Source organism: Tursiops truncatus, chromosome 15 (assembly GCF_011762595.2).
Source record: "Tursiops truncatus isolate mTurTru1 chromosome 15, mTurTru1.mat.Y, whole genome shotgun sequence".
NCBI lineage: Eukaryota > Metazoa > Chordata > Mammalia > Artiodactyla > Delphinidae > Tursiops > Tursiops truncatus.
Genome location: NC_047048.1, coordinates 64,773,048 through 64,786,401, shown reverse-complemented (window position 1 = coordinate 64,786,401; position 13,354 = coordinate 64,773,048). Strand labels below are relative to the sequence as shown.

Below are 13,354 nucleotides of genomic sequence, written 5' to 3'. Positions count from 1 at the left end.
TGTGATGTTTGGGAGAAAGATCACACAGTGCAAAGTAGAGGCTGCATAAGAGAAGTGTCAATTGAATCTGAAATGCAGCCAAATGAAGAGAGGCATTTTTTGGTATGCAATCAAAATGACAATTGCATATATGGGAAAATAAATTTGAATGTTTCTGATCTCAACCGGAAAGTTTCATTCAAATATGCTCTAGCAATTTTCATTTTAATTGCACCTTGCTGGTCTAGAGAATTATAAAAGACACTGCACCAATAAGAATTCAAGAACTCAAGGTTAAAACACAATGTAGTTTCCTAACTGCTTTTGGACGTAAAAAAAAAAAAAATGTTCTTTATGTATAATTTCAATTTTCAAATGTTTAGATTTTAAAACTAAAATAGTATATAAATTTTGTGTGAATGGAAAACACTGTTGATATTTTTAAATAAAACAACATTTTCTTAAAACCAGTTCATGAATTGTAACAATATAGCATCTGTCGTACCTAAGATGTAAATGGTGAACATAAGCTGCAGAAACTCGCTGCTCTAAAATGACAAGTATACCTACCAAGCGGGCAAAGGTAATACTGCCATTCCAAGAAGTAAATTGGATTTCTTAAATTTCCAGTGTCATCAACTTGTGACATAGCTGCCTCATAATGTATCCTTGGGTTCCAAGCAATAGGGATGTAGTAAATATGACATCAACTATATAAGATCTCTCTTGTTTACTGAGTGCCTACAGTATGGCAGGTACCGTGCTAGGTACTACAGAGACAAACAATACACACCAACTAAAAGGAACACAGAGTCTAATGCAGGAAGACCGCTGAGTAAAGAAATAACAATAAAACAAATGGCAAAGATGTTGAGAGATCAAATTCATTGTGGGCAAGAACGTAGGGAAAGAGACCTGCTGGTGACAGAACTAAAGGATATGGTGGGGAATTTGGCAGTAGCTATCAAAGTTTAAAACGCACATGCCCTTCAATCTGGGAATTCAACATTTAGATGTGTATCCTATAGAAATACATGTACACTAAGACACATGTACACAGAGGTTCACTACAGCATTGTTCATAAAAACCAATATTTAAAATAACCAAATGTCCATCTATAGAAACATAATAAATGAATCATGGTATCTCCAAACCATGAAATGCTATGCACCAGGCACAAAATATAAGGTAAATATGCATGCACCAACATTGAAAGATCTTCCGTTATGTGACCAAAAAAATCAAGGTGCAGAATATGTACAGTATGATTTAGGTAGGAGAAAAATATTTGCATATTTATATATATGTAAATAAGTGTACAGAAAACAATCAAAAAGGATACTCACAGAAGTGTTCACAGGCGCTATCTCTAAGTAGAGGAATGGAAAGGGGATCAGTGCAGTGAAGGACAGCTTTCATTTTTCATTCTACTATGCACTATTGGTATTTTTTACGATGACAATCTATCCATGTATTACTTATATAATCAAACACACACACACACACACACACACACACACACACACACACACAGCAGTATGACAAGTGCAATTACTGCTGCATGACAGAGGTCAGCACAAAAACTGATAGGACTCTGGTGTGGGGAAAGCTGAGCTCTGATCTAGCTACTCCTACTGTCAAAGGGGGCTGTGGCCCAAGTCCAGTAACCGGGTTCTCCCCTCTCCACCTCCTCATCCACAGTACAGAGAGAATGTAGTGGACCACATTAGCCTTACCAAGTTGCCATGACAACAGGATGCCCTCTGATAACTCTGTGCCTTTGTTCCTGCTAGTCACATTGCCTGGCATGCCTTTCCATGTTTTCTGCCTAACTAAAATCAAAATCATTCTTCAAGGCCCAGCTCAAATACCACCTCTTCTGTGAAGTCTTCAATAGCCCCTGATGTGGTATTCACTGCTTCTCCTCTTTGCTCCCACAGTACTTTGCTTGTATTTCTTTTAAAGTATACTTCCTTCTACCATGCATTTATAGTCAGTCTCCCTAGTAACCTTTAAACTTGAGTGCAAAGACTATACTATTCAACTCCTAATTGCCTAGGGGCCTTAGGCATATTAAGATTCATTAAAAGTGTATGTCCTAGGAGGGAGGGAGGAAGGGAGGAAAAGAGAGATTTAGGACATTAAAATCTGTATAAATATGAAAATCCATTTACTTAGGATTCAAAACTGATGCAAAGTTATCAGACTCCTCATTATAGCACTTCACAGTGCACTGAGGAGCTGGTGTAGTAACAACCATATTAACTATCATTTCATGAGCACTTACTATGTGCCAGATACTGAGCTAAACACTTGCCATTATTCTCATTTATTCTTCACAACCACACTGTGAGGAAGGTACTATTTCTTTATACAGATGAGACACCTGAGGCTAAGAAAGGAGAAATGACTTACTCAAGGTCATGTGGGAGTCACACCCATATTTGTCTAACCCCAAAGCCTTTGACATTTCTCAACAGTAAAGCTATCACTAATGGCAGCCATGGTCAGTCTTCCTGGGGCCTTGAGAAGAGTAATGCAAAAAAGAGTTAACATAACAGGCCTGATCCTTAGAAGGGCCTGGTCCTAGGCTGGCAGCTGGGAACCTGGCTTTTGAAACAATTCCTAAGTGATAAGGTTGCTTTGCCCATCTGGGGCACTGAACATCTGCTTTCCTTCTGTGAGTCTGGAATTTTGGTAGCTGTTGCTGGCAGAGAATGCTATGATCTGTCTTCAATAAATACCCTGGTCTCAGAGTCTCAAATGGGCTTTCCTAACAGAAACACTGCACATGTGATGATGTATTTCACTGCTGGAAAAAGGAGCAGGTCTGTTGACCCCTCCCAGTGGAAGGGAGAAAACACAGGAAGCCTGTACATGAATTTCTCCAAACTGCCTGATGTGTCTTTTCCCCTTGCTGATCATATTGTGTATCCTTGAGTACCACTGACTCCGAGTCCTGTGAGTACTTTTAGTGATTTCCCAAACATGTGGGTCATCCTGGGAACACAAAATACACAAAGAGCAAAACAAAATAGCAAACAAAACATCTCAGAGGAGAAAGGGCAAAAACAGCAAAACAGAGACTTACTTCTCTGGATTGTCTGGAAACTTGATCCGCAACTCTTGGTTTTTGTATGATCTTTTTTCAAATGTAAGGATCATCTTCTTCACTGAGCTTTCATCCAATGGTTCTTCCTGGGGTAAAGAGACAAATGCAACAATTTCAGTCCAAAGGGATTTCTTATTCACTAATCACTACTTCTTTCCCGTGGCTCTTACATGCCATTCTGCCCCTCACCTTTCTGGATTAACTGTACAGTAAATACTTTATCTCCCCCATTAGAATGAGGGTTAAGGGTGTACATCACATGCTACTTTGTATCATCACTCTGTGTGTCTCACATCTAGCACAGGAAGTTCAACTTAAGGTATTAAAGACTCACTCATTCAACAAATATTTCTTGAGCATACCGTATGGCATGGAGTAAGCAACGATACTAAATGAATATTGTTTAATATTTATTTCGTCCTTCTCTTCTGTTGTACAGGTAAGATAACATTTAGAAGTTTAAAGAACTTGTTCAAGGTCAAACCCTGAGTCAGTGGCAGTGCCCCTCAATCTTTTCCCTACACCGGGGGTCAGCAAACTATGGTCCATACGTCAAATTCAACTTAATAGCCTATTTTTGTACACCCATAAGAATGGTTGTTAATTAGCAATAGTCACTGCTTTGTGTTTCTTATATTATACATTACTGTATCTAGTCCTTACTAGCTACTGAGAAGGGTATCAGACAGGTACCTGGAATCCCGATACAGCAACAAGAATTTAGTAACCTCGCTCAGAGGAAGCATAAAAAAACTAGCAGACCATACAGAATATTCTTACTTCATACACTGGAATAATACCTACAAAGGTAAATAAAGTGAATTTTTGAAAACAGAATCATTCGCCCCCCCCAAAAAAAATCTACACTAAAGTTTCAGAAATGTTTTTTCCTCAGTTTAGTTCCCAGTTTAAAGTAATGTGCTGCAGTGCACTCTGCCTCTCTAACACTCTCCCAACTCCTAGCTTCGTAACTTTGTAGTCACTGACCAAAACTCACACCTAAAAGCAATAAAGAAACTGCTATTAAGAGAACCAGAAGGGCTTCCCTGGTGGCGCAGTGGTTGAGAGTCTGCCTGCTGATGCAGGGGACGCGGGTTTGTGCCCTGGTCCGGGAAGATCCCACATGCCGCGGAGCGGCTGGGCCCGTAAGCCATGGCCTCTAAGCCTGTGCGTCTGGAGCCTGTGCTCCGCAACGGGAGAGGCCAAAACAGTGAGAGGCCCGCGTACCGCAAAAAAAAAAAAAAAAATGGAGAACCAGAAATAGATCCTTTTGGAAATCACTGAATCATCTCATAATTTTTTAAGTACCTAAAAATGTTAGCTATTAAATTTAGATTTTGGCATATTGAGGTTCTTTTTTAAATTTACTTATTTTATTTTTGGCTGTGTTGGGTCTTCATTGCTGCGTGCGGGTTTTCTCTAGTTGCGGCGAGCGTGGGTTACTCTTTGTTGCGGAGCACAGGCTCTAGGTGCACAGGCCTCAGTAGTTGTGGCTCGCAGGTTCTAAAGCGCAGGCTCAGCAGTTGTGGAGCACGGGCCCAGTTGCTCCGTGGCATCTTTTCGGACCAGGGCTCGAACCCATGTCCCCTGCATTGGCAGGCGGATTCTTAACCACTGCGCCACCAGGGAAGCCCCGACATATTGAGTTTTAAGTGGGAGATACCTATACATTCATTTTGGGCATGACACCTTTCTTAGATTTTATCAATGACTCCTGGACCCTGAGGTACTCTGTTGGAACCCCACCCGCTCCCCAGTGTCTACAGCTTTAAGGAGAGGTACCCTGACTTGGTAAAAAAACTGAAGTCAGCGCCCGGACTCAGTCAGGACTCAGAGCTTAGCTTCACTACTTACTACCCACGTGGCAATGTTACTTTGCTGAATATAATCTTCAAATCCTCACCAAGTCTAATTGATTCTACCTCATAAGTGAATTCATCCACTTGGCATTTAGAATAAAGTCCCAAATCCTTCACATGACCTGTATAAGGAAGGCCTGGCAGGATTTGGCCCAGTAATCTCTCCAACCCCAAACCTCTGTTAGTGGCCCATGTCTGCTTATTCACTGTTGACTCTCCAGTGCCCATGATAGGGCCTGGCACACAGGAGACATCCAATGAAGATCTGTTGAAGGAAGGAAGGAAGGCAGGGACAAAGGGGAAAACTACTTTAGGTCATCATAGAGATGACCTAAAGACATGAGGTACCTAAAATTGTTTTATAAACTGTATGACACTCTATTAATATAAGCTGTTATTGTAACTATTAGCATGATTGTTAATGTAGCCAACTTATCACTGGGATTTAACTAAAATAATTTAAATTGCTAGGAAAGGGTTAAATCACTTTCAAGCAATCTCAGTACCTACAGCTTTTCTTTCCCTTAGCTAACATCCTGCCAACCCTGTAGGAAAAAACTTTATTAGTGTTAATAATACAGCTCTCATAGGATTCCCAAAGTCTTAGCCTCTCCAGGGTTTGGCCTTCCCTCCTTTAATTTCTCTCCAACACTGGGGGAAAACCGAATTATCAGTCTTAGTCATCAGCCACAGCGGTATCTCTAATAGCTCAACGTCAGAAACCAGAGGGAGATTTCAGAAAGATGAATGCTGGTGATGTAGCACAAAAAGGACAATAATATTTTACAAGTTCACCTGACTTTACAGGGGCAAACATCACTTGTTTTTCATCAAATGGGACTTTGGTGGCAGTGAGAAAATAACTCCTGGACTTGTGGCCTTCCATGCGTCATTTTTACAAAGCGACCTCTTTTTCCCTATCCCTTAACAGAAGGGCTGGTCCCACATCCCATTTCTGTCTTCCAGGCTAGAAACCTTATACCCATGACAGCTACTATCCTAATCCTCCAGTACCAGCCTTGCCCGGCACGGGAATTATACCTGCCAATTAACTGCTGCTGCAGGGCTAACAGATTGATCAGAAGCTAGTAAGGAGTGAGGGAGAGAGGGAGGATGTGCTACACACACTGTTTGTCTAAGGCTGGCAGGGCTGCTGCCCTCAGAGAGGAAATCCAAGACTGTTTCTCACCACAGATTTCCAAAGTGTCACCATCTCTTAGGGGCAGACCACCGAATTACCACTGGTAGAAATCCTAATGAGGAGAGAGTTACTGTCATAACACAATAAAGACCTTTTTGGAATATGAATCAATTTTTTTTTCTTCTCAGATTCACACTCCAGCTTCATTTTTTAAATCCAAACTTAGCATCAAGTCTTTAAGGGAACCAAAAAACAGCTGGCTCTTAAGAATCTAATTCATACTGAACAAAATGTCAGAGTGAAATTACATACAAGTTAACACTTAAGGATTTAAAGAGACACAAAGGTAAGGTCACATTATTTTTAATCACTGATATTTTACCTCTATTCTTTTCGGCTTCATTCATTTATTCATTCAATAAATACTTGTTAAGGGCCTACACCAAGTTCTAGGCATTGCTCTGAATGCTAGAGATACAGCTGTGAACAAAACAGAGCCAGTCCCTGTTTTCAACAGAGGTTGGGGAGAGGACAACAAATGAGTAAAATAACAAACAGGAATTTCAGATCATGATAAGTGCTGTGAAGACAGTATACAGAATAAAGTGATAAGAGAATAAGAGAACGACTTGCAGGGCTACCTCAGAGACAGGAACGACTTCCCTGAGGAAGAAACACCTGAACTGAGACCTGAATGAGAAGAAACCAGTCATGTAAAAAGCATCAGGGGAAGAAAAGCATGCCAGCAGAGGACACAGAAGTAAAAAGGTTCAGAGACAGGAGTCAGTGCAAAGGCCCTAAGGCACCTTGAGGAACAGCAAATAGAAAGGGCCTTGGGTATCTCTTTCCCTAAACCATATTTTTTCAGTCACATCTAAATACCTAATCCCCTAACTGCGCCTTTAATTTCTTCAACTTCGTTGCTTTGCGAAGGCCATCTCAACTGCCTGAAAAGCCCTTCCTCCACTTGTTTGACAAAATTCTACTCCTCTTTCAAAGACTATTGACTGTACTTAAAAATGAGTGCCCTCTATGTGTCCTCAGTACTGGCTAGGAAGCCTCTCTGACCCTCCTCAGTCCATACTAATTGCCCCACAGTTCAGTGCTTGGGCCTCGATTATAATATATAATCCAGAATAATTTAAAAACTCTATCTGTAATGTTCTTTACAGTTTGTAAGATGCTTTCCCAACTCCATTATTCCACTTAACCTTCATGTCAACACTGTGAAATAAGTATTCTTAACCCCATTTTACAGATTAAGCTGGGAAGTTCAGGGAAATTAAGCATTTAGCACTGAATTACACTCTACAGATGCTGTGTCAGGGCCGAGCATCTGAGCTCCAAGCCCAGCTCTGCCACCTTACCTCTTCCTCTTCCTCCTCACCCTCTCTGTCAATGATTTGAAGCAGCCGTTTTTTGTCATCATCTGCTTCTTCTACCACAGTCATTTCCTCCTCCCGAAAGCGGCCACGCTCTCGAGTACCAGCTTGTCTCCGACGCATCTTCAGCTCTTCCTCTTCATCATCCCGGGGACGTTTTGTGCCCCTGTTGGGCTAAGGAAGAGAAAAAAGAAACACAGGATTTGAGAGCTGGAAAATACGTATAAGGGCATACATACCAAGCATTCTAAAAGTTTTCGGAATTCCCTGACTGAAAAACACCAGAGCATACAATTTCTCCCACAGAATGAAGTAAAGCTCTAAGTGGTTATTTCTCAGACCTGCAACGATTCTATAAATACATGATTACAGTCACCTACAAGGTAGCTGGTTTTTGTTACAAGTATTTTTCAATATGTAAAGTTTAGCACTTCACAGAAGTTCCTGTATATACAGAAATCACGGGGAACAAGGCTACTTTGAGAAGGGAACGCTGGGTTAAGCTCAATTTACTAGTTAGGATTCAGTCCCCAACACCAATCCCTTAGTACCTGGTTTTAATTCAGATTTAAAAAAGATTATAGTCACTCACAAGTAATTCAAACAGAGAATATTACATACACAACTTCCAAGGGTCTACAACATTCTAAATTCCTACTTTCCAGCAGAGTAGAGTAAGGCCCAGAGGTCAAGTATTACCCAAGGTCACAAAGCCAGGAGCAGCACTGAAAATAGAACGGCACTTCCGGACTCCTAGTCCAGGGCTTTTCCCACCGCACTGTTAGGGTCTCATTCTCCCTCTGACAATGCAATCCATGGAGGAGTTTTTACAATTGCTTGCCATTCAGCTGGAATAAAACAGGGCACTACTGAAATGGGCCTCAGAACTGAGGAAAAAGAGCACCGCACTAGATATCAAACAGCCCAATATCTCCATTCAGCTCGAGTTACTACTGTGCAACTTTGGGCACATCATTTAACCTCTCTAAGCCTTACTTTCCTCATCTGCAAGTGGAGATTATCATCCTTTTCTCCCTGTGAACTTCAGAAAAGATGTTTTTGTGTGTATTTTAAAAATTTTTTTCAGCTTTATTGGGATATAACTGACATATAATTTGTGCAAGTTTAAGGTGCACAACATGATGATTTGATTCATATATATTTTGTGAAATGATACCACAATAAGGTTAGTTAATACCTCTATCACCTCACATAATTACCTTTCCCCACCACCACTGATGGTGAGAACATTTAAGATCTCAGCAACTTTCAAGTATACGATACAGTATTATTAACTACAGTCACTCTGCTATACATTAGGTCCCCAGACCTTATTTACCTCATAACTGGAAGTTTGTCCCAAACGGTGGCAAACTGTAGTGAAAGAACAGTAAACTATAACAATACTAAACAAATATATAAAATTATTACTATGAGTTAATTAATCCAAATGATTCTGTCTTCCCCAACACAAAACATTTGTGTTAGGCTCTTCAACGAGCTTTTCTTTATCTGTTACAATAACTGCACACACCAACAGTGCGCTAGGTACAATGTGGTATGTTACTACCAAAGTGAAGAAAATGCTATATTCACTGCCAGCCTGCTAAGTTGCTTTTGGTGATAACAGACAAATTTCTATTATACATGATACACATCTCACCCTGTGACTTATAACCCACACTGTTACTGAACTCTGCTACCCGAGTGGTACAAAGGCATTCCCCTCTATATTCATGTACCCTGCTGATTCCACATACCAGGTGCTTCAGTAAGTCTAAGCATACGACATTGCTTAGAAAACTCACATTAGACAATTCGGTTTGTGGGGTACCACCTGCTATTTTTCACTCTGTTCCTGAGTCTCCCTGGGATGGATTAAAATTTCATATGATCACACTCTATTTCCATAAATATAAAAATTACAAAAATCTGTTGTCATCATTACTAGTCTACACGTTTAAAAAAAAGAAGAAGAAAAAGAAAAAGGAAATCAACATGCCAGTAACCAAAGAGTACAAAAAAAGGAGGTGGTGGTTTTCATGTGAGGAGAAGGAGGTAGCTTGCTCCTAAAGGAGGGCAGGCTTCAAACTAGGTAGCGCCACAGCAGGTAAGGAACTTCAGCCCTCTGGGAGCACTAATTCTTTCAGGCTCCTAAAACAAGCCCTGCTGCGGTTCTGATTAGTGTGAGCCTATTGCAGCAGCCAAATCAAAGCATGAGCTCCACAGTCCTCCACGGAGAGGAGATTTCTGGACTGTTTATCTCAGCGCAGAGAAAAAAGGCAGTGGACCACAATTAAAAGGAGAAAGCTAAATACTGCCACAGTTAAGAAATGCAAAAAAAAGAACAATGGCAATGTCTCTTTTGAACACATCTTCCAATCCACTTCTGTAAAACAAACATTTCAGAGGTCCGGGAGGAGTTTCATTTTTACCACTAATAATTTCCACTGAAATAGCACTTTCCTTCTGCAGAACTTAAAGCACTCCTTTTAATCTTCACCCCACCTCTGGGGATGAGAAGTAGTTAACAGTTCTATTTTATAAGCAGGGAGACAGGATGCCTGAGATCCTTTAATAAACTCTTGCAAAGACAACCTGGTGCCTTCTAAAAGTTGAAACTGATCTCTGGGAAGTTTGCCAATTTCCATGATTCCAGGACCCTAGCTGAGACAGATCTGAGGGACTTTCAGGCAAGAACATATAAACATAAGTCATACAAGACGTTAGGCAAGTTAAAATAATATTTGTTAAACCATTCATTCAACAAATAATTTATTAAAGAATTCCAAGGCTTGAAGGATCCTCAAGTAATCAGCCTGGCCTAGTACCAGTCCCAGGCTTCCATTAGGGTAATGTCTAAATAGGGACACAGGGATAGACAGGGCTAGAACGGATTCTTGAGACAAGATAGCTTTGCTAATCTTTGTGAATAGTCTAAGCACATTCCTAAGAGGGCAACCTTTAGGTTTAGCCACTGTATCTCCAATTTCCTTCCCCCTCACACAGGGTATTCGGCTTTAGCTCCCCTCATGGAGGACAACTCTGTAGCAGAGCACAGCAGAACCCATCCCACTGGGATGCTTTGACATGGTTCCTTGACAAACATAACAGCTCCCACCTCCCTCTCCAACAGATGGATAAGCCTCCCAAAGGCCCGATATATTTTATTTCAGCATTTTTCTCTCCCAAGGCAAAATTTTAAAAACTTCTGTTCTTTACTTCTCTACTCAACTCTCAATTCTTTTTCAGATACTAACCCTCCAAATAGAGAAGTTCCTACTCATTTCTGAAATTTGACCATTCTGAGTAATAAAGGTTAAAATTCATTTCTTTAACAAATATATAATAAGTGCCAACTATATATAAGGCACTGTGCTGGGGACTGGGGACACATGGCATAAAGACAAACATTGCTTTGCTATCAAGGGGCTTAACAATCTAGGACATAGCAGTCCAATCAAAATATAATACAAGCCATAGATATAATTTAAAATTGTTTTAGCAGCCAAACAAAAAAAGAAACAGATGAAATTAATTTCAATAATATGTTTTATTTAATCCAATATATCTAAAATATTACCTTTTCAACATGTAATCAATATAAAAAATTACTAATGAAGTATTTTACTTTTTTTTTTTAATACTAAGTCTTTGGAATTTGGTAGATGTATTTTACACTCGTGGTGTATCTCAACACAGAACCAGCCCTATTTCATGTGCCCAACAGCCATGTGCAGTGAGTGGCTACCATACTAGACATCCCAGGTTTAGGGAATTTTCATCTGAGGGGTTCCTGTTCCCTGATAATGTCAAAATGAAATTGGATTTCTGGCCACACTGAATGAAATAGGGACTCATATACAGCTGAAGTCCTATTTGTGAAAGATCCCCATTAAAATCTGTGAAGCTAACAACACCCTGCCCCAGAAATAAACTTCTAGATTATATTTACCAGTATTCACCACTGAGAGAGTGATCAGTTATACAAAACAAAGCAAGAATATGTAAGTGGGGAAGAACCTAGGAACTGCCGAACTGATTTCACTACAGAAGAGACAAAGGACTCTGGATCCAGAAAGGCAGCACTCACAGCCTGTCAGGGAGGTCATCAGCTCAGGCCTGAGCTCTCCTTGCGTTTTACACAACCAATCCCAAGAGGATTAAGCCAGTCTTACCAGTCACCTTTGGAGATTAATTTGTTTTGGTATCTGAAAGGTGTTTGGAATCCCTCAAGATGAAGGAATGACAAAAGAAATTGTTCTTAATAAAGTCATTTCTCTGCTTCTGCTGCCCACAGCAGAAAAATGATTAACTCTTAACTTCTGATGTACTAGAACATCAGCCTTTTAAGGATTTTTACAATCTTCTACATTCCCTGCCTTATTCCCAATAGGTGGCGAGCGGAATAAATGCTCACTAAGCATTTGCCACCATCCAACCACACAGCTGGTACCCTTTCTAGGATACACAAAGGATTCCCACTTGCTCAAAGCTTATAGGAAGCTCCAAGAATATACATATAATATGTCTTTACTTTCCAAAAATCTTGATGCCTTGTGTGTGTTTGTGTGTGTATGATGGATGATATATATACCCATCCCCCTAGAAATAGAAATCAAGACATCTCCATGAAAGCTTTGAAAGAATTAAAAAATTAAATAAGCAATCTGCCTAGACTAGTCCCTGCATACCCAGACAATATCCAACCTAAGCTTTAGGTTTCATTTCTCTCCCCCCCCCTTTTTAATTAAAAAGCAGTGAGAAGCTGTAGCTATAATGAGGGACTGTGGGAAAATGCAGTTATATTGGGCTCAAAGTAATGTACCATAGGAAGAGGCTACATCAGCAGAACGCATCCTAAATTAAAACTCCACTATGAAACCAACCCCATTTCCTCTGAGCATGCAATCTATATTATCGCATTTATGGTCTGTCTCGACCTCAATTAGACTTGGGGGTGGGGGAGAAGAAAGGGGACTTCTATAATAAGCAATAATGGTATCATTATGATAAATTATGAAAGCACACAGTGCAATTATTAATGTGAAGAGCACATTTGTACCAGGCTATAACAATGTAGATGTATACTGCGGGGGAACATCTAAATATAGCTCAATATTCCATGTTACCTGGCTAAGAAGTGGAGTAATTTTCATAAAATGTACTTTCATGTTAATGGAAGAAAAATATGTTCAATTTTATTAAGGAAATGGAAAAATTCAAAGGAAATCTTCTATTAACTTTATAATAAACCAGGAATTCTTCACCTAGCATCAAGAAGGTCACATATCTTCAGAAAAGGGCCTTCCAAGTGGGGGCATAAAGTGCTGTTTCCTAAATATCAAACAATGGGGAAGACTCAAATGTGAGCTGAAAGAGATAATCTAGTTTATCCCTCTTTTTACAGAAATAGGGAAACCTGAGCTCGGTGGGTTTAAGCACCTTGTCTGTGGTAGGCAATAATATAAGCCTTCTAATTCCCAATATAATTTGTCTCCTCCTTCGCCATACTAACTAGTCATTCCTAACCTGTGTGCAATGGTGATATCCTGTTTGGAGAATGAATTTTGGAGTCAGATCTTCCTAAATTCAAATCCTGGTCCCTCTACTTAGCAGCCCTGGGAAGTAACTTACCCATTCCAGGCTTGAGTTTTCTCAATCTATAAACTAGGAACAACCCGCACTTTCACACAGACGTTTTATACATATATATATATATATATATATATATATATATATATATATATATATATATATGTACATAAAGGCCAATGTTTCTAAAGTGCTAAACACAGTTTAGCCCACAGAAGACAATACGTGTATCTCTCCTGGACACACCTGACTTAAAATCAAAGAACCTCAAGGTTGGAGAGGGTG

At 40.0% G+C, this 13,354-nt stretch overlaps 1 protein-coding gene across 1 annotated transcript in view; it reads right to left on the bottom strand.

The window, feature by feature from the left end:
- The window catches only part of CTNNBL1 (catenin beta like 1), a 169,248-nt gene that overhangs the window by 132,348 nt on the left and 23,546 nt on the right, over positions 1-13,354 (bottom strand). Inside the window, exons 2-3 of the mRNA XM_019943897.3 lie at positions 7,460-7,648; positions 3,072-3,178 (exon numbers count right to left, since the gene is read on the bottom strand). Coding sequence (XP_019799456.1) covers positions 3,072-3,178; positions 7,460-7,648 — 296 coding nt within the window. The remainder of the gene's footprint in view (positions 1-3,071; positions 3,179-7,459; positions 7,649-13,354) is intronic.